The following is a 23,465-nucleotide window of genomic DNA, read 5'->3' as shown; positions in this document are numbered from 1 at the left end:
CCAACAAACCATGCAAATAAAAAAAGAAAGAGAAAAAAGGAAATAATAATAATAATAATAAATAAGCATTAGATATCAAGGGCATGAGATGAAGAGGCCTTGAAAGTGATGGAACGAGTGAAGTTATCCGCATTGATTCAAGGGCTGATGGTTAAGGGAGAATAACTGTTCCTGAACCTGATGGTGTAGATCCTGAGGCTCCTGCATCTTCTTCCTGACGGCAGCAAAAAGAAGAGAGCATGGCCTGGATGGTGAGGGTCCTTGATGATAGATGCTGCTTTCTCATGACAGTGTTCTCTGTGGATGTAATTGAAGGTGGGGAGGACTTTACCCATGATAGCCTGGCCGTATCAACTGTTTTTTACAAGGTTTTCCATACCAGGCCATGATGCAACCAGTCAATGTACTCTCCACCACACATCCATAGAAGTTTGTCAGAGTTTTAGATGTCATGCTGAATCTTGGCAAGCTTCTAAGAAAGTAAAGGTGCTGTTGTGCTTTCTTCATGATGGCACTTGGGTGCTGGGCCCAGCACAGGTCATCCGAAATGAGAGCACTGAAGAATTTAAAGTTGCTGACACTCTGCACCTCTGATCCCCCGATGAGGATCACGGACATGTGGTTTCATGCTTCTGATGTCAATAACCAGCTCTTTGGTCTTGCTGACATAGAGCGAGAGGTTGTTGTCATGGCACCACTCAACTAGATTTTCAATCTCTCTCCTTTACTATGATTCATCATCTCCTTTGGTTTGGCCAGTGACAGTGATGTCATCAGCACATTTAAGTATGGCATTGGAGCTGTGCATAACTACACAGTCACAAGAGTAAAGCGAGTAGAACAGGGGGCTAAGCACGCAGCCTTGTGGTACATCTCTGCTGATGGTGTTTGTGGAGGAGATGTTGTTGCCAATCAAAACTGACTGAGGTCTTCAAATGAGGAAACACAAGGATTCCATTGCACAAGGAGGTAGTGAGGCTAAGGTCTTGTACCTTATTGATTAGTTTTGAGAGGATTATGGTATCGAAAGCCGAGCTGTAGTCAATGAAAAGCATCCTGATATATGCATCGTCGCAGTCCATATGGTCTAAGATTGAATGACGATCCAATGAAATGGCATCTGCTGTTGACCTGTTGAGATGTTAGACAAATTAGAGTGAATCCAAGTTGCTTCTCAGGCAGGGGCTAATATGGTTCATCACCAACCTCTCAAAACACTTCATCACTGGATGATAGACATGGAAGTGGTTATCACATTCTTCTTAGACACTGGGTTAATTGAAGCCTGCTTGAATCAAGTTGGTACCACAGACCACCATAGCGAGAGGTTAAAGATATCAGTGAACATTCCAGCCAATTGATCAGCTCAGGTCTTTAGTACTCAGCCTGGTACCCTGTCTGGACTGGACACATTCTATGGGCTCACCCTGGTGAAAGATGCTTTCCCTTCGGCCTCAGACTGAAATCACAGGGTCATCGAGGCTTTGGGACCTCATGAAGGTGCCTCTATGTTTTGCTGGTCAATGCATGCATAGAAGGCATCGAGTTCATCTGGGAGCAAAACCTTGTTGTCAACTTTGTGGCTTGGTTCCACTTTGTAGGAGATGATAGCATTCAAGCCCCACCACAGCTGGCAAGAATCCTTCAATGATTCAAATTTGATCCAGAATTGCCACTTCATCCATGTGATGGTTTTCCAGAGATTGTAACTGGACTTCTTTAATTTAACTTGGTCCCCAGTCTTGAGTGCCATTGATCTGTTTCGCAGCAAACAGATCCCCATATCTTTATCTGACAATGTCATTTCCTTCCTGTAATCTCTTCCTCATACTCTAAAAGGAGAAAGTAAGAAATACCTGCATGTATCACCTAAAATTTGAGAACCAAAGAGAGATCGTGGGATGAGGAAAAAGTGGAAAGAACAGGAGAGGAGTTAAATTCATCATCTATCATCTTCCCCTGCTATTAGAAATAGCCTCACTGATGATTATAATCAACATTGTCTCTTCAGTGAGTAGTAAAGAATGTAGGAGTGTCATTACCTTGAACTTATTTGCTGTCTTCTATTGCTATGCAATGGATTCCATTGCAAGAAAGTAGGAAATGCCTCAGTGAGTGATCTGCTGAAATGACTTCTGTAGCTATCATAATAATTGGTGGTCTGCACAGACTGTGAGTTTACTGTGTGAAGCCAGTAACAATATTGAGCACATCAGGTAAAATGTGTAATTCTAAAAAGGTTCCTACCTGTTGAAAATTTACAGATAAATGACAATGATGTTGTGAATTGAGCAGTGGATGAGACGAGTTGTGTATTTGGCAGAATGTGCCATTTGAACTCTTTCGCCATGGAGGCTGGTATCTTTATTAGCATCCTTCTTCAGAACAGTTACAGTCCTTTGAACACTAACTCTGAAATGGGAAGGGTCTTAATATAGATACAGATTGTTTCTCCATTTCTTGCACCAAGACTTCCAGCATACTGTCAGAAAACTTTAATACACTCTCCCATATTCTGGAAATGGTAGAAGTGTCAGAGCGCAGATTCTCTTTTGCTTTAGAGGTTCTGGCTGCCTTTACATAATGCTGTCTGCTTGAAATATCAGAAGTGCTGTTATAGACAGTGAGCATTTTGACTATCACTTAGAACAGCAGGGGTGTACAGATTTCATGTTTTATCTGCAACACCAATTACGAGTAAGGGTTAATTTTATAACATGGAGACACAAGTGTCTGCATGTTGAAATGTGAAGCAGATCTCTGGTATTGAATCTGGCTCTGTGGCTCGTAAGCGGAGGGGGAGAATGGGAGTGCAATAGTGATAGCAGATTCCATAATTAGAGGAGCAGAGAGGAGATTCTGTGCATGTGAAACAGACACCCGGATGGCGTGTTGCCTCCCAGGTGCCAGGTCAGGAACGGCTAGGATCGGGTACACAGCATTCTAAAGGGGGAGGGCGAATAGTCAGAAATCATGGTATATATTAGTACCAACGACATAGGCAGGAAAATGGAGGAGCTCCTGAAAACAGGATATAGGGAGTTCGGTGGAGAGCTGAAAAGCAGGACTCTGGGGTAGTAATCTCTGGACTGCTGCCTGGGCCATGCACCATTGAGGGTAAGAATAGGATGAACTGCTACATGTATGCATGGCTGAGGAATTGGTGCAGAGATTCAGACTTCTGGATTATTGGGATCTCTTGTGGGAAAAGCATTTACTTAGTTACTGCCTGTTATGCCACTGGCAGTTAAGGCAGCACTGAAGGTCCTCCATCTCTGATGGTGTTCAGAGCTTCTTTCATCCTGTCAGCAGCTTCTTCTCGGTTTTCACCACTGTCAGTTACACAAATCTTGGGTGTAGACTCAGGACTACCAGCGCACTCAGATGAAGAAGAATTCTTCATTGCTACTTCCTCAACAATTTTGTTTAACCAGTGAACCCCCAAACCTGGAGGACAAGTGCACCATTCTTAGTCTGGCCTCCACCCTTTGACCCATTTGGCATGGGTGACGCTACCAAAAGCCAAAGCAAACAGCCCTGACTCCAGCCAACCTACTTCTCTGGGTCACTGAGGCACACAAGCCTCCAAACCATGACAAGGTCGTGGTCCTCTTAGAGGTGGGGAAGGTATGACCTGTACAAAAGGGAACCTGAGTGGGATCAATATCCTTGTGGGCAGATTTGCTAGAGCTGTTGGGGAGGGCTTAAACTAATTTGGAAGGGTGTTGAGAGCTGGAGTAATAAGTCAGAGGATGGTGTAGCTTGTATACAAGCAGATACAGTGTGCAGTGAGAATGTAAGGAAGGACAAGCATATAAAAGGGCAAAATTACAGTCAGTGGGATCAGTTGAAGTGGAACATGGAAGCAAAATCAAAAAGGATGAAGAATATAGTACTGAAGGTGTTATATTTGAATGCATGTAGTATACAGAACAAGGTTGATGAACTTGTGGCACAGTTAAAGATTGACATGTATGACATTGTGGACATCACGGACTTGTAGCTGAAAGAACATTATCATTGGGAGCTTAACATCCAAGACTACACATTGCCTCAAAAAGACAGGTAAGTAAGCAAAGGGAGAGGGAGGAGGTGGTGATGGCTCTCTTGGTAAAAAATGAAATCAAATCCCCAGAAAGAGGTGACATAGGATCAGAAGATGTAGAATCCTTGTGGGTAGAGTTAAGAAAATGCAAGGATAAAAAGACCCTGATAGGAGTTATATCTTGGCCTGCAAACTTTTGCCAGTACATGAGTTATAAATTACAATGGAAGATAGAAAGGGCATTTAAAAGGGGCAATATTACAACAGACATGGGAATTTCAATATGCAGGTAGATTGGGGGTGGTGCACAATCCCAAGTGATGGAATTTGAAGAATGCACATGAGATGGCTTTTTAGAATAGTGTGTGGTTGAGCCTACTAGGGGAATTCTGGATTAGTTGTTGTGTAATGAACCAGAGTTAATTGGGGAGCTTAAGGTAAAGGAACCTTTATAGGAGACAGTGATCATAATATGATAGAATTCATCCTGCAGTTTGAGAGGGAGAAGCGAAAGTCAGATGTATCAGCATTGCAGTGGAGTAAAGGAAATTACAGAGGCATGAGTGAAGAGGTGGCCAAAATTGATTGGAAGAGGACATTAACAGGGATGGCAACAGTGGCTGATGCTTCTGGGGGAAATTTGGAAGGCACGGGATAGATACATCCCAAAGATGAAGGGATGAATGTGAAATCTATAGGGAGGAATGCACAATCGTGGCTGACAAGGTAAGTCAGAGACAGCATAAAACCAAAAGAGGGGGCATATAATATAACAATGAGAACAGGAAAGTTAGAGGATTGGGAAGCTTTTAAAAACCAACAGAAGGCAAATAAAAAAGCCACATGGAGAGAATGGTATGGAGGACAGGAAAATTTCAAATTGCACTGCATTCTTTACGAAGGCAGAAGGGCAGAAGAAAGGAAATTATGGGCCAGCTAGACTGACTTCAGTGGTTGAGAAGAGTCCATTATTAAGATGAGTTTTCAGAGACACATGATAAAATAGATGAAAGTCAATATGGTTTCCTTGAGGAGACATCTTGCATGACAAATTTGTTGGGATTCTTTGAGGAACTATCAAGCAGAATAGACCAAGGAGAGTCAGTGGATGTTGTTCATTTTGATTTTCAGAAAGCCTTTGACAAGATGCCGCACATGAGGTTATTTAACACAATGAGAGCCCATGGTATTACAGGAAAGATATTAGCATGGATAGAAGATTGGCTGACTTGCAGGAGTGAAGAATGGGAATATAAAGGACCTTTTATAGTTGGCTGTTGGTGACTAGTGCTGTTCCACGGGGATCGGTGTTGGACCACTTCTTTTAACATTATAATCCAATGATTGTCTGACAGAATTGATGGCTTTGTTTTCAAGTTTGCAGACAATATGAAGTTAGGTGGAGGGACAGGTAGTATTGAGGAATCAGGGAGTATGCAGAAGGAATTAGATTGAGAGAAGGGGCAAAGAAGAGGCAAACAGAACATAGTCTAGGGAAGTGTTTGGTAGAAGGAATAAAGACGTAGACTTTTTTTCTAAACGGGGAAAGAATTCAAAAATCAGTGGTGCATAAAGGGACTTCGGAGTCCTTGTGCAGGACTCTCAAACTTGCAGTTTGGGACAGTGGTTAGGAAAGTAAATGCAATGTTAGCATTCATTTCAAGAGGACTAGAATATAAAAGCAAAGATATAATGCTGAATCATTGTTGAGACTGCACTTGGAGTACTGTGAGCAGTTTTGGGCCCCTTATCTCAAAAAAGATATGCTGGTATTGGAGAGGGGCTAAAGGAGTTTCACAACAATGATGTCAGGAACTAAAAGATGAACACATGACGAGCGTTTGATGGCTCCAGGCCTGCATTCGCTGGAGCTTAGAAGAATGAAGAGGGGTATTGAAAGGCCTAGATAGAGTTAATGTGGAGAGGATGTTCCCTAAAGTGGAGGAGACGGACAAGAGGGCACAGACTTAGAAGCAAAGGATGTCCGTTTTGAACAGAGATTAGGAAGAATTTCTTGAGCCAGAGCGTAGGACTCATTGCCAATGACAGCTGTGGAGGCCAAGTCATTAGGTATATTCAAAGCAGACTTTGGTAGGTTCTTGATTAGTCAGGGCATCAAAGGTTACAGGGAGTAGCCAGGAGAATCATGTTGAGAGGGATAATAAATCAGCCATGATGGAATGGCAGAGCATTCTTGATGGGCTGAATGGCCTAATTCTGTTCCTATGTTTTTGGTCTGGTCTGGTACAGTCTAAAGCTAACCTCTGAGTGAACTCAGTGCGTCAAGCTGCATGTGGGGAAGCAGAAGGATAGTCAATGTTTTGGGTTGAGACTCAGCACCAGGGGGAAGGGAGCCAGTATAACAGGTTGAGAAGGAAGGGGTGAGGCAGGGGCTGGTAGAGAATAGGTGGAGCAGGTGAGGAGGAAAATGATATTAGATGGAATTGAGTCAGGAGAGTCTGGCCGATGGGTGACAGGTAGGGACAATTAAGGAAAGAAAAGAAAAAAACTGAAGGGACAGATGGAAACAGGTGGGAGGAGAGGAGTGTGGAGATAGAGAGACCTTAGGAAATGTGGAAATAAGATACGGTAGATGCTGGAATTTCATAAGTGAAAAAGGTGACTGGTAGAATCAGACAGACTCAGGGTGAGAGGGCAGATGGAACAACTTGTGGGAGGGGGAAAGGCAGGGTACAGAAGAACCAGAAGATAGAGAGTGTGGGTGATAAACAGATGGCGACAAGTGGAGGAGGAGAATGTAACTAAGTGATGGTGCAGTATGGTGGGGCTGACATGTAGGTTATTTGGGGAAGAAAAGATGTACGGGACTGTCGATACCCAGAGGGTGAATATTTCAATGCTTATACCATTAATTTGTAGCCTACCAATGCAGAATACGAGGCACTTTACTTTGAGTTTGTTTTTCACTTAATTTCATACCATTATCTCCAGTTCAAGTTTTTAGAGATTAAAGACGGTAGCAGCACTGGTGAGGACCAAGAAGGTACAGGTGGTCAAGGGAGGTGGAGGAGCACTTACTGGACTGCTGTGAGTCATTGGCCTGGTCAATATTCAGGGATTCACCTTTGAATCTGAATGAACACACCACAGTTGTCATCAACATCTCTAAAAACTGAGCGGATGAGTGTGTACCTTCGAAAACATCCTGCTCATACCCAAACCAAAATCCATGAAAGAACCAAGAGATTTGTAGTCTGCTGAGGACTAGATTTGTGGCATTCAAGAGTGCTGATTCAAGACCATTCAAGAAGTTCAGGCACGACCTAGGGAAGGCTATTTTAAGAACAAAACAAATGCTGATTGAAGTTATAGATGGAATCAGATGCACATCAGCTCTGGGAGGGATTGCAGGCCATTATTTCCTACAAAGCAAAACCTAACATCATGAGTGGCTGTGATGTTTTACTCCCAGATGAGCTTGATGTCTTTATGCATGCTTTGAAAGGGAGAACAAAACTACATCTGTGCAAATCCCTGCAGTATCAGGAGACTCTACGATCTCTGTTTTGGAGGCTAATGTCAGAACATCCCTCAAAAGTTTTCTGTTGGTGTACGCGTAAGGGTACTAAAAACCTGGGCTAACCAACTGACGGGAACGTTCAAGGATATTTCCAGTTTCTCACTTCTGCAGTCGGAGGTTCCTACCTGCTTCAAAAGGGCGACAGTCATACCAGAGTCCAAGAAGAGCACGGTGAGCTGCCTCAATGACTCTCACCCTGCTACACTTACTTCTACTATGATGAAGTTCTTTGAGAGCTTGATTATGACCAGAATAGACTTCTGTCTACAGAAGCACCTGGACCAGCTGCAATTTATCTATCACCACAATAGGTCTACAGCAGATACAATGACAATCAGCCTTGGATAACCAGGACAACAGCAATAACTATGTTAGGCTGCTGTTTATTGATTACAGCTCAGTGTTCAACACAATCATACCCTCAGTTCTAATCAACAAACTCCAAAACCTGGGCCACTATCTCACCCTGCAACTGGATCCTTGACTTCCTTACCAGGAGAGCACAGTCTGTATAGTTCAGAAATAACATCTCCTTGCTTACAATCAACTCTGGCTTACCTCAAGGATGCGTGCTTAGCCCACTGCTCCACTCTTTCTACACCCACGGCTGTGTGGCAAGGCACAGTCCAAACACCCTCTATAAATTTGCTGATAACATGTCTATTGTTGGCAGAATTTCAGGTGATGATGAGAAGGAGTACAAGAGTGAGATAGGTCAGCTGGTTGAGCGGTGTCACAACAATAACCTTGCATTCAACATCAGTAAGATCACGGAATTGATTGTGGACTTCAGGAAGGGGAAGTCAAGGAACACACACCAGTCCTCGTCAAGGCATCAACAATGGAAAGAGTGAACAGTTTCAAATTCCTGAGTGTCAAAATCTCTGAAGATCTATCCTGGGCCCAGCATATGAATCCAAATACAAAGAAGGCATGGCAGCAGCTATATTTCATTGGGAGTTTGAGGAGACTTGGTATGTCCTCTCGCAAATTTCTACAGATGTATTATGGAGAGCATTCTAACTGGTTGCAGCACTAACTGGTATGGAGGTGCCACCGCACAGGATCATAAAAAGCTGCAGAAAGTTGTAAATGCTGCCAGCTCCATCATGGTCACTAGCCTCCCCAGCATCAAGAACACGTTAAAAAAATGATGCCTCAAGAAGGCAGCATCTATCATTAAGGATCCCCATCATCCGGGACATCACCTCTTATCATTGCTGCCAACAAGGAGGAGATACAAGAGCCTGTTTCAGAAACAGCTTCTTCCTCTCCGCCATCAGATTTCTGAATGGACAATGAACCCATGAACACCACCTCACTATTTTATACACACACGCACACACAATTATCGTAATTTATAGATTTATTCATTATTATGTATTGCAATGTACTGCTGCCACAAAACAACACATTTTGCAACATATACCAGTGATATTAAACCTGATTCTGATTCTAATTCTGCTAAAAAATAAGATTTGTTTCCACCACTAATATTTAGACCCCAGCTTGAGAATACTGTAACCAAAATCAGAACCAGATTTATTCTAACTGATTTATGACATGAAATTTGTTGTTTTGTGGCAGAAATACATTTCAAAGGCCATACAAATCACATAATTAATGAATAGTGCAAGAAAAGGAATAATGAGGGAGTACCCATAGATTGTTCTGACATCTGATGGCAGAGGGAACAAAGCTGTTTTTGAATTGTTGAGTTTGGATACTGCATGGTCTTGTGGTGAAAATCCTCAATGATAGTTGCTTCCTTCTTGAGGCATCTTGAAGATGTTCTCAGTGGTGAGGAGGGGTGTGCTCGTGAAGAAGCTGGCTGAATCCAAAACCATCTGGAACCTCTTGTAATCCAGTGTACTGGAGGCTCTGTACCGGGCTGTGATGCAACCAGTCAGAACTCTCTCCACTGCACATCAACAGGAATCTGTAAGAGTCTTCGGTGATTAACCAAACCTCCTCAAGCTCGTTATGATGTAGAGCCACTGAACTGACTTCTTCGTGATTGGACCTATCTGGACAGAAGATCAAAGGAGTTTGCACCCATGCCCGCCCTTTCTAACTCCGTAAGCTTTCAAATTTCTGCATCAAACATCCATTAACATATCAGGAAATCTGAAATCTGCCGTTCCCCACCAATGCAGTCGTCATCAATGGCAGCAGTTAAAATGCGTGCTGGGAAGTTGTAGACTCTTTTACATCAGATCCTTTCTTTCCATTTTGATCATGTTTGCAGCTGAAGAGAAATCATCTCAGCTGACTAATTAAGAAATTCTTAAAAAAATAACACTAATTCTGTTGGTATGTTTAAAGCAGGGGTTGATAGCTTCTTGATTGGTAAGGGTGTCAAGGATTATGGGGAGAAGGCTGGAGAATAGCGTTGAAAAGTAATTATTATCAGCCTTGATCAATGCAGAGTAGACTCAATCGATGAAATGGCCAGATACTTCATCTTTGTATTAATTCATTAAACAGGAATTTCAGTTGTCAGTGGACAGTGGACTCTGCCATAAATTCTCATTGCTTTTGCATGTTAGAAAATACAGCAATTATTTGGAATACAATTCATGGTACTTTTTATCATTACTAATTGCAAATGAAGTATAGTAATAATCAGGTAACCCTAAGGATACACATATACAATATTTAGGAAATCAAGTGGGTTATTGGTTAATTACTCTTCTTTAACGGCCCCTCTAGGTCAAGAGGGAATTGCTTCTATTACAGTTCTGAAGAGTAGAAGATACCTCTGTATGAATTAATTTAATTTAAGGAAGTGATTGCACTTCAGTTGCCACTCAGATTAATTTGTGCCATTGAGCATATGATGTCTTATCCTGGCAGACCTTCCCAAATCAGCGAGCAACATAAATCTCATTTTATGAATAAAACAATACTGACCAGGAAGGAACAAGTGACTTTAAAAAATGAGAGCCCATCACTGTATTGGATTAAACTACTACACCCATTGATTTTCCATTTTAGATTCATCAGTTTCCTCAGTGGACAATTCTAAAGAAATTCCTTGACTGCAGCTGGGAATTAATTCTGTCGATTCCTTCATGGTTAATTATAGAAAATCAGTGAATCAGAATCAGGTTTAACATCACCGGCATATGTCATGAAATTTGTTGTTATACAGCAACAGTACATTATAATACATAATATTAGAACAGTAAATTACAGCAAAAGGTGTATATATGTTTTTAATAGTTACATTAAATAAGTAGTGCAAATAGAGGTAAGAAAGTAGTGAGGCGGTGTTTATGGTTTCATTGTCCACTGAGAAATTGGATAGCTGAGGGAAAGAATCTATTCCTGAATCACTGAGTGTCTGCCTTCAGGCTCATGAATCTCCTCCCTGCTGGTTGCTATGACAAGAGGGTACGACCTGGGTGATGGGGGTCCTTAATAATAGATACCATCTTTTTGAGGCATTGCTCCTTGAAGATGTCCTGGATGCTGGGGAGGCTCGTTCCTATGATGGAGCTGACTGAGTTTACGACTTTCTGCAGCTTATTTCAATCCTGTGCAGTGCCAACCCCTCCCCCCACCCCAAACTGTGTTACAATACTCACGGGGGATTTCAATATGCAGGTAGATTGTGAAAATCAGGTTGGTTCTGGATCCCAACTGAGGGGTTGTCTAAAATGCCTACGAGATGTCTTTTTAGAGCAGCTCATGGTTGAGCCCACTGGGCTATCAGCTATTTTGGATTGGGTGTTGTGCAATGAACTGGAATTGATTTGAGATCTTGAAGTAAAAGAACCCCTAGGAGCCAGTGATCATAATATAATAAAATTCACCCTGCAACTTGAGAAGGAGAAACTATAGTCACATGTATCAATATTACAGTGGAGTAAAGGGAATCACAGAGTCATGAAAGAGGAGCTGGCCAAATTTGATTGGAAAAGAACACTGGCAGGAATGGTGATAGAGCAGCAATGGCTGGAATTTCTGGGAACAATTTGGAAGGTGCAGGATATATACATCCCAAAGAGGAAGAAGTATTCTAAAGGTAGGATGTAGCAAAAAGAGATTGAAAATGTCTTTGAACACATCCACCATTTGGTTGGCACAGGTTTTCCAAGCCCCAGCAGATACGCCATCTCCGTATCCACATTGACAGGGAATAGCCAAGTCTCCATGAAACAAAAAACACAGCAGTTCCTGATGCCACTGTGGTACAGCAATCTTGCTCTGAAGTCTGTGATTTTATTTACCAGAGATTGTACATTTCCCAGCAGAATAATCAGTAGTGGAACTCAGAACCTTCTTAAATCAAATTTCTAATCCAGTGCAGCATCCATTGTCTTAAAGGGGAGCAGCACTTACAACTGGAAACTGCCATCTGAGATTCGAAAACTTTGAGCAGTAATAGATTTTTGTAAACCCATTAAAACAATGTTGCTTACTGTGTTATCCATGGCTGTAGCAGTGGATTCCAGTTGTAATAGTCTAAAATGGGAATATTTAATGATTTCCATTGGAGCTGTTCACACGACTCACCTTCTTAATGATGGAAGGAATGCATAGGAATTGTCCTTAGCAAACAGCTGAGAATTTAAGTGATGATGGAAATAATTGAAGTAAATGAAAATCTACCTATTTTATGTTCTCCTGAAGTTCGGAATTGGTGAACATTTCCTGCAGTAATTAAGCTTCAACGTTTGTTATAGTCTGAGGAAAATTCTTGAAGCTTTTCTAAACAGCAAGAAGTTGTGAACATCTTCCTATCCTCTAATGTTATAAGTTATCAAGAAATAAAACACTGAATTACTGAGTCAATCAAATAGTCTGGTACAAGTCAAATTAGCATGAAAAATGTAGAGGTTGAATTCCTAGAACATAAATTTCTAATTTAGTATGTTAACAAACTGATCTAAGTATTTCAGATCTAACACTGCAACAATAAATGTTAATCATCTCATTTGAGAGGGGTCCTGAGAAAACATAATATGGTAAAAGTCAATCCACCTTCCCAACTCACCACCTCCTCAAACAAATCTTTGATTTGCCTGATAACTCAATCTTCTCAAGTCTCTCAGATAAAGAACTACAAAAGTGTGCAATATGCCTCCTCCAAGTAAAGTAGCTCCTTTTCATAGAAGTCTTAGCTGGTCAACATCTATCTTTAGACTATACCCTCTAGTTTAGGATTTCCAGCAGGGGAAACATCCTGACCAACATTTTCCCTGCCAAGTTCTTTACTCCAAATGGTAGGCACCTGTTATTCTCATCTGGCACCAAATTCATCCCAGGTATCAAGTCTGTCAGTTTACAGCCAGAAAGAAATCAGATGCATTTCCATGGATCTACATTGTGGAAAAACTTATACCTGAGGCAATGAAAATGTAGCGTTGGTGCTCTGATACTGTGTGTAGTTACTTTAAATAACCCCTGGTGAATCCAATTGGATTGAAACTTAATTTTAGTACGTGGCTCAGAAACAGAGCTCTATTTGCAGTCACTGATATTCTCTATATTTGTGTTCACCAAGCTGAAAATACTCTGGTTTAGAAATCCATCAGTTCCCTATGTCCCAATGTCAAGATGATTTAGGCACTCCCCTAACACCATCCCAAAATGGTCTTTCAAAAAATCCATTTGTACTCGTTCAATAATCGCACTCCTGGAATGCTGTTTTAGGAATATGATCTTTACCCGAGAACACGTGAAATTGGTAACATGCTTTCCTCACACTTCCAACTTCATAAAGCAACAAAGCTCACACAGAAACTCAATTGATAAGTCTGTAAGATAAAGGGGCAGAATTAGCCGCCTGGCCCATCAAGTCTGCTCCGCCATTTCAACATGGCTGATCCAATTTGCCTCTCAGCCCCAGTCTCCTGCCTTCTCCCCATATCCCTTCATGCCCTGACCAATCAAGAATCTATCAACCTCTGTCTTAAATATACATAAATACTTGGCCTCTATGGCTGCCTGTGGCAAAGAATTCCACAGATTCACCATTCTCTGGTCCTCCTCATCTTCATTCTAAAAGGATGCCTCTCTATTCTGAGGCTGTGTCCTCTAGTCTCAGACTCTCTCACCATAGGAGACATCCTCTCCACATTTATTCTAACAAGGCCTTTTTCCATTCAATACTTTCAGTCAGGTCACCCCTCATTCTTCTGAATTCCAGTGAATACAGGCACAGAGGCATCAAACGCTTTTCATATGATAAGCCATTCAATCCTGGAGTCATTTTTGTGAACTTCTTTTGAACCCTCTTCAGTTTCAGCACATCCTTTCTAAGATAAGGGGTCCAAAACTGCTCACAGTGCCCCAAGTGAGGCTTCATCTGTGCTGTAGGAAGGCTCAACATTACATCCTTGCTTTTATTTTCTGGTCCTTTTGAATTGAATGCTAACATTACATTTGCCATCCTTGCCAAAGACTGCTCACCATGCTCAAGAACTTTGACCCAAACGGGAATCACATTCCCCACTCCTCCCCTCAATTCTACTCATTTCAGCAAGTTCCACCTCAAACATTAAGAGCACTAGAGGAAAAACCCTTTACACTCAGGCTTCACAAAATGGTTTCAATAGGTACGTTTAATGTCAGAGAAATGTATGCCATCTGCATCCAGAAATTCTATTTCTTCGCAAACATCCATTAAAACAGAGTGCCCCAAAGAATGAATGACAGTTAAATGTTCCCCCCAGTAACCCCCTCCCACATGGAAGCAGCAGCAAGACAACAATCCCCCCTCCTTCCCCACCAGCACAAAAAGCATCAGCACCCTCCACCGAGCACTCAGGCACGCAGCAAAGCATCAATAAAGACACAGACTTGCAGTACCTCAAAGACTACTCGTTCACCCGGTAATTTGACATATCACAGGCTCTCTCCCTCACTAATAAGGGAAGAAAAGGTGTCCCCGTCTCACAGTGAAAGGGGAGACATAACAAAACAACTCACAGATTTACAATGTTAAAAGTCTGTTGTGTCGCTTTTTCCAAGCTCCGTACCTAAAGAACTCGGGTCCCTGGGCACACAGCCAGCAGCCAGCTCACTGCTTTCGATCTTCCGTGTACTCCCACGATGCATCAGGCAGCAGCACTGTCCTCAAAACCGCCCACCCCCAGAGCCATGAAAATCCGGCACCCTGAAGGTGCGCTAGTCTTCCAGGCCGTGTCCTTGGCATATCGAAAAGCAGCTGGTCATGAAGCCCTGGGAGCGGGTCCCATTCCTGCAAAGAACCGAAGTCAGCGTGTAACTCCAGGTCAGGGTCTTCAAAAGAACCCCGAGAAGGAATAACAAGAGATATTAGATATTAAAGATGGAAATAGAGCTGTTTCGGAAGATGCAAGCAAAGGATTCACCGTTAGGCACCGTCATCCTAAGTTCCACGCCATCCAATCAGCACTTTCTACAGGTGCAGCATCAAAACTGGCTACCCTTCCACAAGATAGTACTCATTCTGTCCGTGACTCCCAGAAAACGCTAAGTATAAACTCATACAAGTGCCTCCACCGCTGTTAAGTTACATTCAGGATCATCCAGATATTAGAGGAATCACAAGATCCTTCCAGGCTCTTTCTGCAAACATCTAGCACACATGACGCCTTGCTGCTCACTGGGTTGGAACACTAGTGCAGTGAGTCGAGCTGTTGTCTCACAGCATCAGAGACCCAAGTTAATTTCTGACCTCAGATGCTGTGTGGGTGAAACTTGCACACTCTCCTTGTCACTAAGTGCTATTATTTCCTCTCACATTCCAAAGAGTCTGGGTTGATAGTTGTATATTGGCCCTCGTGTGTAGGTCGGTGGTAGAATCTGACGGTTGTTGATGGGAATGTAGGGAGAATTTATTAAAAGGGTATTAATGTGCAATTGCTGTAAATGGGTGGTCAGTGGTCAGTGATAATTCAGTGGGCTGAACGGCCTGTTTTCATTTACATCTCTCTATGACCCGATGCTGCATTTGTTTGAGTCCAAAGAGGCCTAACCAAAAAAATGGGGAACTTTTACTTTTGATAAACATAGTTTCTGCTTTCATTCCTGGAAGGGCCAGTTGGCAGCACTAATTTTATACTAAATATAATTTAGTAAGCTACCAAACAGCATGTCTTTTGGTTCTGGGAAGAAAACGGAGCATTGGGAAAAATCCCAGATGATGACAAAGAGAAATTGCTAACTCCTCATAAAGAACCCTGAAGGCAAACCTTCAAGGAGTGTTTGTCGACATCTTCAACTGCTCCCTGCTTCAGTCTAAGATCCCCTTGTGTTTTAATCCCGGTGCCGAAGAAAAGCATGGTGGATTGCCTGAATGACTATCGACCTGTGGCTCTGACATCAATTGCTATGAAGTGCTTCAAGCATAACCTATCGGTTAACCTCAACGCTTTGCAATTCGCCTACCGGAGCAACAGGTCAACGGCAGATGCCATCTCTCTGGCACTACATTCCTCCTAAGAACACTACATTCCTGATGAAGGGTCTCGGCCCGAAACGTTGGCTACTCTTTTCTCACGCATGCTGCCTGACCTGCTGAGTTCTTCCAGCGTTGTGTTTGTATTCTTTGATCCACAGCATCTGCAGTTGTATTTTTGTGTTCCTCCTGAGAACACCTGGAGAATAAAGACGCATACATAAGGCTCCTTTTCATTGACTACAGCTCTGCCTTTAATACCATCATTCCAAATAAACTGATTCCTAAGCCCCGGAACCTGGGTCTTAGCACTCAGATCTGCAGCTGGATCTTCAACTTCCTCACAGACAGGACCCAGTCTGTAAAAATAGGGGACAAGCTCTCCTCTACAATCACTCTGAGCACCGGTGCCCCACAAGGCTGTGTACTCAGCCCCCTGCTGTACTCACTGTACACCCATGATTGTGTAGCCAAGTTTCCATCGAATTCAATATATAAGTTTGCTGATGACACCACAGTTGTAGACCGTATCTTGGGTGATGATGAGTCTGAGTACAGAGAGGAAATTAAGAACCTGGTGGCATGGTGCGAAGACAATAACCTATCCCTCAACGTCAGCAAAACGAAGGAATTGGTTGTTGACTTCAGAAGGAGTAGCGGACCGCACAACCCCATCTACTCCGGTGGTGCACAGGTGGAACAGGTCAAAAGCTTTAAGTTCTTCGGGGTGAATATCACAAATGACCTCACTTGGTCTAACCAAGCAGAGTCCACAGCCAAGAAGGCCCACCAGTGCCTTTACTTCCTGAGAAAGCTGAAGAAATTTGACCTGTCCCCTAAAACCCTCACTAATTTTTATAGATGCACAGTAGAAAGCATTCTTCTAGGGTGCATCACAACCTGGTATGGAAGTTGTCCTGTCCAAGACCAGAAGAATCTGCAGAAGATCGTGAACATAGCTCAGCACATCACACAAACCAATCTTCCATCCTTGGACTCACTTTACACTGCACGCTGTCGGAGCAGTGCTGCCAGGATAATTAAGGACACGACCCACCCAACCTACATACTTTTTGCCCCTCTTCCCTCCGGGAGAAGGTTCAGTAGCTTGAAGATTCGTACGGCCAGATTTGGGAACAGCTTCTTTCCAACTGTGATAAGACTGCTGAACGGATCCTGACCCGGATCTGGGGGGTACCTTCCTAATATCAGCACCTGACTTGCACTACCTTACTTTCCCTTTTCTATTTTCTAATTATAATTTATAATTTAAATTTTTATTATATTTACTTTGATTTGTACTTCAGGGAGTGCGAAGCGCAGAAGCGAATATCGCTGTGATGATTTAAGCTCTAGTATCAATTGTTTGGTGACAATAAAGTAGAGTAAAGGTAAGTACTGACTCCAGGCTGTTGGAGCTAAGAGTCAGCTAAGAGGGCAGGGCCATTGTTTTGGTGTGTCTTTGGTTATTTTTTTTACCTGTTCTTACTATTTCTGATCCTTTCATGATGGAACCAATTCTCCTTTTGCAAGATTTCGTCCTACTGGGCTTTTAGAGTAAACTTGTTGACACCCCCAGAGATGTGTAGTTTAGGATATTTGGATTAGTCCACCTGAGATTTTCTTTACATATTGTGTAACATATCCTTCGTGACTGCCAGATAGATGTACCTGAACTTTAGAATAACACAGTTTTGGAGCAATCATCATGACAAAATGCTGAATTATTCAGTAATGTCAATACGGTATTGAAGGGATACTGTACAAGGACGGGAAGACCAGAAGGGGTCTGTCCTGGAGTTAGAGGCCTGTCCTAGGGATGAAGGCCTGTGTGTTGTGAGATGGTGGGAGGGTTAGAAAGGGGCTTGTTTTTGCTGTTGCTGTCTTGTTTTGTTCTGTTGTTGTTGTTGCTGCTTGTATCAATGTGTGTTGTGTTGTTGAAGCGCTGAACATTGTGAGTATGCTGTGTTGGTGCCGGGATGTGTAGCAACACTTGCTGGCTGCCCCAAGTGCATTGGTTGTTAATACAAGTGACACATTTCATTCTTTATTTTGATGTACATTTGATAAATAGATCTGAATCTGAATCTGGTATAAAATATCACCAGAAATTAACTGTAGACATTGGACTACTGTTTGGAAGCCTTGGATAACAGAACAATGTCAGGGCACTGGAACTTCTAATACACGCATGGTCCTTCTAATGATTGTCATTAACTACTAATGAAAAATGCACAATATTAATTCATATGAAATTAAATATCATCTGTGTGGTGCTTGATTTTGAGGAGCTGTACAGGCAACTATCCTTCCAAATGTAGTTTTGAACTCAATCATTTTAGTATCACTTTTAGATAAATGTTTGTGCACCCTGAGGCTATTAGCTAAACGTGGCTCACTATTCTTTATTAAATCTGCAATGGCCTTCCTGGTGATTGTGTTGAGGACACACTGGACCACAGAATAGTTTATGAGCATAAAATACTTACATTTATAGAGTACATTTCATAACCTTAGTCTGCCTCGAAGTATTCAAAGCTAATCAAGTGTTTTGGAAATTGTAGTCAATGATATGGTGTGGGATCAATTGTAAAATTCCCCACCATTTTAACATTAACTTAAATACTTTTCCAAATTTACAAAGAAGCTAACATCTCCACTTTAAAACCTTTCCATCTTTACTTACATTTCTCATGCAAAGATGCAACAAATGAATTGAATAAAATGCAAAACATTGATGTCAGTGCTTGAAATACATCTTTATTTTGTGGTTGACCCTATGTTATTTTGATGTCCATTGTTGAAAATGAAGAATTTTTATAATGTAGGGCGTCTTTCTTGGAGCATTTCCAGGTGTGACACATGAGTACGTTGGTAAACTACGTCTGCTCACCCTTTGAATGTATGGTCTACCAAGTATTATATGTCTCAGCTCAAAGTTCATCAAAAAGTTATTACTTTGATTAATAACAATATGCAGTTTCTGTGCACTGCAGCTTTACAATGTGCCTCTTATGACTGAACAAGTTGTAGAGAGTATTTGAGATTCCCAATTTCAGATGACTTGCTCTTCTTTCAGCTTGTGTTAGCACTGTCATTTTTGCTTGCAATCCCTCTCTTCCTTAATACTTGTTGGAACAGAAACTGCAAATGAAACATCATCCAGCGTTCACTAAATTGACAACACATTGCTGAGACTAAAGAGCTTCCCTGTCCATTTCATGGTTACATTTCTCCACCCTACTACAGACATTCTCTTTGTTCTACCTTGCCCTCTCCCATCTCCTCTGCTAGTTTGTTTTTTTTTTCTCTTTCTCTGTTCTGATGAAGAGACTTCCCTTACTAAGATGCTGCCTGACTTGCTGAGTCTTCCCTGCATGTTTTAGTTTCATTAATCTAACTCAGTCCATTGCACCTTAAACTATATAGGCTCAACCTTCAATATTCCAGAGAACTTAACGTAGGAGTAGGAGAAAGCCATCCAACCCCTTTAGGCTAACCCTCTTCGGTAAGATCATAGCTGATCTTGTTTCATTTACTTCTCTCCCTTATCTCCATATCCTTCCATTAGAGTCAAAAAGTCTATTATTCGAAACCTTAACTTAACAGCCATGCATTCATATCTTCACTTGAGGTAGAGGAATTACAAAGATTCTTGGTGAAGAAATCATTCTTCGTCTTAGTACTAACTGTCCAACTCTTATCCTGGCATTATGTCTCCCAGTTTATGACTTTCCAGTTGGAAGAAACATCCTTTCAGTATCCACTCTCTCTAGCCCTCTTAAAACATCTGTGCTACAAAGAAATGAACTCTAATTCTAATGAGTTCTACCTAGTATTGGTCTATCACTTTTAGTCTCCTTGAAAACAACCGTCATCACAAAAATAAATTGGACTAATCTTTGTTGTGCTGTCTCTATTCTCTTTCATTTTCATTAATTTTATTTCTAATTTCATTGATTCTATTTTATTTCTTTGTTCTGCTGTAAATACCTGCAAGAAAGTGAATCTCAGGGTAGTATATGACAGCATGCAGTATACATACGTCCATAATAAATTCACTTTGAACCTTGAACATTAAATGAATTATATCCTCAGGTACAGCAAGAGACACACCACTTTAGGGATGTTCTCATCAAAGTCCTCTACAATTTTATTGAGATTTCTATCCCTTGTTCTCCAACTCCTTCATCATATTGGCTATTTACTTACCTAGTTGCTTGCTGCGCCTTCATTGTTATTTTCTGTATTTTATGTAAAAGGACATTGAAATTCTGCTCAGTCTAAATCAAATATTTTTCACTGTTTGGAAACTTATTCCTGCAAAGTCTTTTGAACCTTCTTTGTGTACTGAAATCTCCCTCTTGATCAAATGGCAGAGCTGACTCAATGGACTGAATGGCCTAATTCTGCTCCTCTATCTTAAGAACTTTTATATTTAAAAATCTATGCACGATGCTGTTTGAAGTTGCTACTTGAACAGATTCTTTTCTGATTTCTAAATTTCTGTTCAATTACTTTGACTGTAGGTAACAGAATTCTTTCAGAAGTAATGATGCTGGATTATTTTTTAATGATAACAGGAGATGTACAAACAATAGGAGTCTGCAGCCTTGTTGAGAAACATGTTTTATTGTACCAGGAGATCATATTTCTATGGTGTTGGTTCTAATCGAGCTGTCTTTTTTCTAGCTTCTGAAAGATTTCCCTGATGAACTGCGAGCAGACATTGCCATGCATCTGAACAAAGAAATCCTTCAGCTGCCTATATTTGAATCAGCGAGCCGTGGGTGCCTGCGTTCACTCTCACTGAGCATTAAAACCTCTTTCTGTGCTCCTGGGGAGTACCTCATCCGCCAGGGTGATGCCCTGCAGGCCATCTACTTTGTCTGCTCTGGTTCCATGGAAGTCCTGAAGGACAACACCGTCCTGGCCATTCTAGGTAAGTAACCAGCTTTGGCTTCTCAGTTAGTTATTGATTGTTTGGACATTTTCAGACATAATGCCAAAAGGGTTTCTGATAATTAGAAATTACTCTTGTACTGCTTACTATTCAATGTGCCTGAGTTTTGTTTTGTAATTTATTTTTTTATTGAAGTTCATCATCAAACAAACATTTCTATAAGATGTATTTCAGATATTGTACACATATATCATATAGTCATATTTGCCACAAATCTCCATGTAATATTTATCTGAGGTATACACTTACAGAAAAGAGAGGAAAGAAAGAACAAGCAAAAGGAGAAAGCTATTACAGCCAATAAACTGCATCTGCCATATATTCACCAAAAAGAATTCCAATCAGCACAGAACACTATCACAAGGATTTATCAGCCAGCTCCTTTTCTACCATCCTGACCTTGGCTGGTCCCTCCGACACCTCGGCCAGCTCATTCTCTACCATCCCAGCCTCGGCAGGCCCCATGGCCAACACCAATTCAGCTACTCCGATCAACGAGCAGCTCACTGATGCTCCTGTTTGCCTACCAAGAGCACAGTGGAGTCGACGGCACTGTCATCTACCTGCTGAACAGAACCTACTCACGTTTGGATAAGCAGGGCAGCCCTGTGAGGATTGTGTTTTCTCAAGTATCTTCAATACCGTACAGCCCTCATTGCTGGGGGAAAGCTCCGCTCAATGCAGTTTGGGACTTTCATTGTATCCTGGATAATGGACTACCTGACTGGCAGACTATAGTGCGTGTGGCTTCAGAGCTGTGTGTCAGACATGGCTATAAGCAGCACTGCGGCCCCACAGGGGACTGTATTGGCTCGCTTCCTGTTTACCCTGTATACATCGGACTTTAGATACAAGACTGAGCCATGTTACCTGCAGAAATTCTCTGATGACTCAGCAATAATTGGGCGTAGAAAGGGAGAACGGGAGAATGAATACAGGGCCCTGGTGGAGGACATTGTCAACTGGTGCAAGCTGAATCACCTGCAGCTCAATGTCAGTAAGGCAAAGGAGATGGTGATGGACTTTAGGAAGACTAAGCCTGCACTGCTCCCTGTTACTGTTGATGGTGAGGATGTGGATGTGATGAGGACCTACAAGTACTTGGGAGTGCACCTGGATGACAGACATGAGTGGAGCACCAACACAAAGGCTATGTACAAGAAGGGCCAGAGTCACCTCTACTTCCTGAGGAGACTGAGATCCTTTGGAGTATGCAAAACTGTATGTTTGCAGTCCTTTGGAGTATGTTCTGGGACCCCTACTCTTTGTGATTTTTATGAATGACTTGGATGAGGAAGTGGAGGGATGGGTTAGTAAGTTTGCTGATGACACAAAGGTTGGAGGTGTTGTGGATAGTGTGGAGGGCTGTCATGGTTACAGTGGGACATTGATAGGATCCAAAATTGGACTGAGAAGTGGCAGATGGAGTTCAACCCAGATAAGTTAAGGTGGTTGATTTTGGTAGGTCAAATATGATGGCAGAATATAACATTAGTGGCAAGACTCTTGGCAGTGTGGAGGATCAGAAGGATCTTGGGGTCCGAGTCCATAGGACACTCAAAGCTGCTACGCAGGTTGACTCTGTGGTTAAGAAAGCATATGGTGCATTGGCCTTCATCAATCATAGGATTGAGTTTAGGAGCCAAGAAGTAATGTTGCAGTTACAGTTTATAGGACCCTGGTCAGACCCCATTTGGAGTACAATGCTCAATTCTGGTCGCCTCACTACAGGAAGGATGTGCAGAGGAGAGTTACAAGGATGTTGCCTGGATTAGGGAGAATGCCTTCTGGGAATAGGTTGAGTGAACTTGGCCTTTTCTCCTGGAGCAACAGAGGATGAGAAGTGACCTGATAGAGGTGTACAAGGTAATAAGAGGCATTGATTGTGTGGATAGTCAAAGGCTTTTTCCGCGGGCTGAAATCGCTAGCATGAGAGGGCATAGTTTTAAGGTGCTTGGAAGAAGGTACAGAGGAGATGTCAGGAGTAAGTTTTTTTACGCAGAGAGTAGTGAGTGCTTGGAATGGGCTGCTGGTGGCAGTGGTGGAGGTGGAAACGATAGGGTCTTTTAAGAGACTCCTGGATGGATACATGGAGCTTAGAAAAATAGAGGGCTATGGGTAAGCCTAGGTAGTTCTAAGGTAAGGACATGTTTGGCACACCACTGGTCACCACCCTCCATATAGAATATAACCCATCTACAAACACTCCTTGCCTTCTGTGGGCAAGCCAGTTCTTGATCCACAAAGCAATGTCCCCTGGGATCCCATGTCTCCTTACTTTCTCAATATGCTTTGCATAAGGTACCTTGTCAAATGCCTTGCTAAAATCCATATACACTACATCTACTGTTCTACTTTCATCAATGTGTTTAGTCACATCCTCAAAAAATTCAATCAGGCTCATAAGGCATGACCTGTTTTTGACAAAGCCATGCTGACTATTCCTAATCATATTATGCCGCTCCAGATGTTCATAAATCCTGCCTCTCAGGATTTTCTCCATCAATTTACCAACCACAGAAGT

At 42.0% G+C, this 23,465-nt stretch overlaps 1 protein-coding gene across 3 annotated transcripts in view; it reads left to right on the top strand.

The window, feature by feature from the left end:
* Positions 1-23,465, top strand: part of kcnh3 (potassium voltage-gated channel, subfamily H (eag-related), member 3) — a 612,109-nt gene that overhangs the window by 473,037 nt on the left and 115,607 nt on the right. For all 3 annotated transcript variants that reach the window (XM_073046887.1, XM_073046888.1, XM_073046886.1), the window contains one exon: positions 20,671-20,920. In XM_073046887.1, coding sequence (XP_072902988.1) covers positions 20,671-20,920 — 250 coding nt within the window. The remainder of the gene's footprint in view (positions 1-20,670; positions 20,921-23,465) is intronic.

This window comes from Hemitrygon akajei, chromosome 5, assembly GCF_048418815.1.
Source record: "Hemitrygon akajei chromosome 5, sHemAka1.3, whole genome shotgun sequence".
Lineage (NCBI taxonomy): Eukaryota > Metazoa > Chordata > Chondrichthyes > Myliobatiformes > Dasyatidae > Hemitrygon > Hemitrygon akajei.
This window is presented reverse-complemented; position numbering and strand designations above follow the sequence as displayed.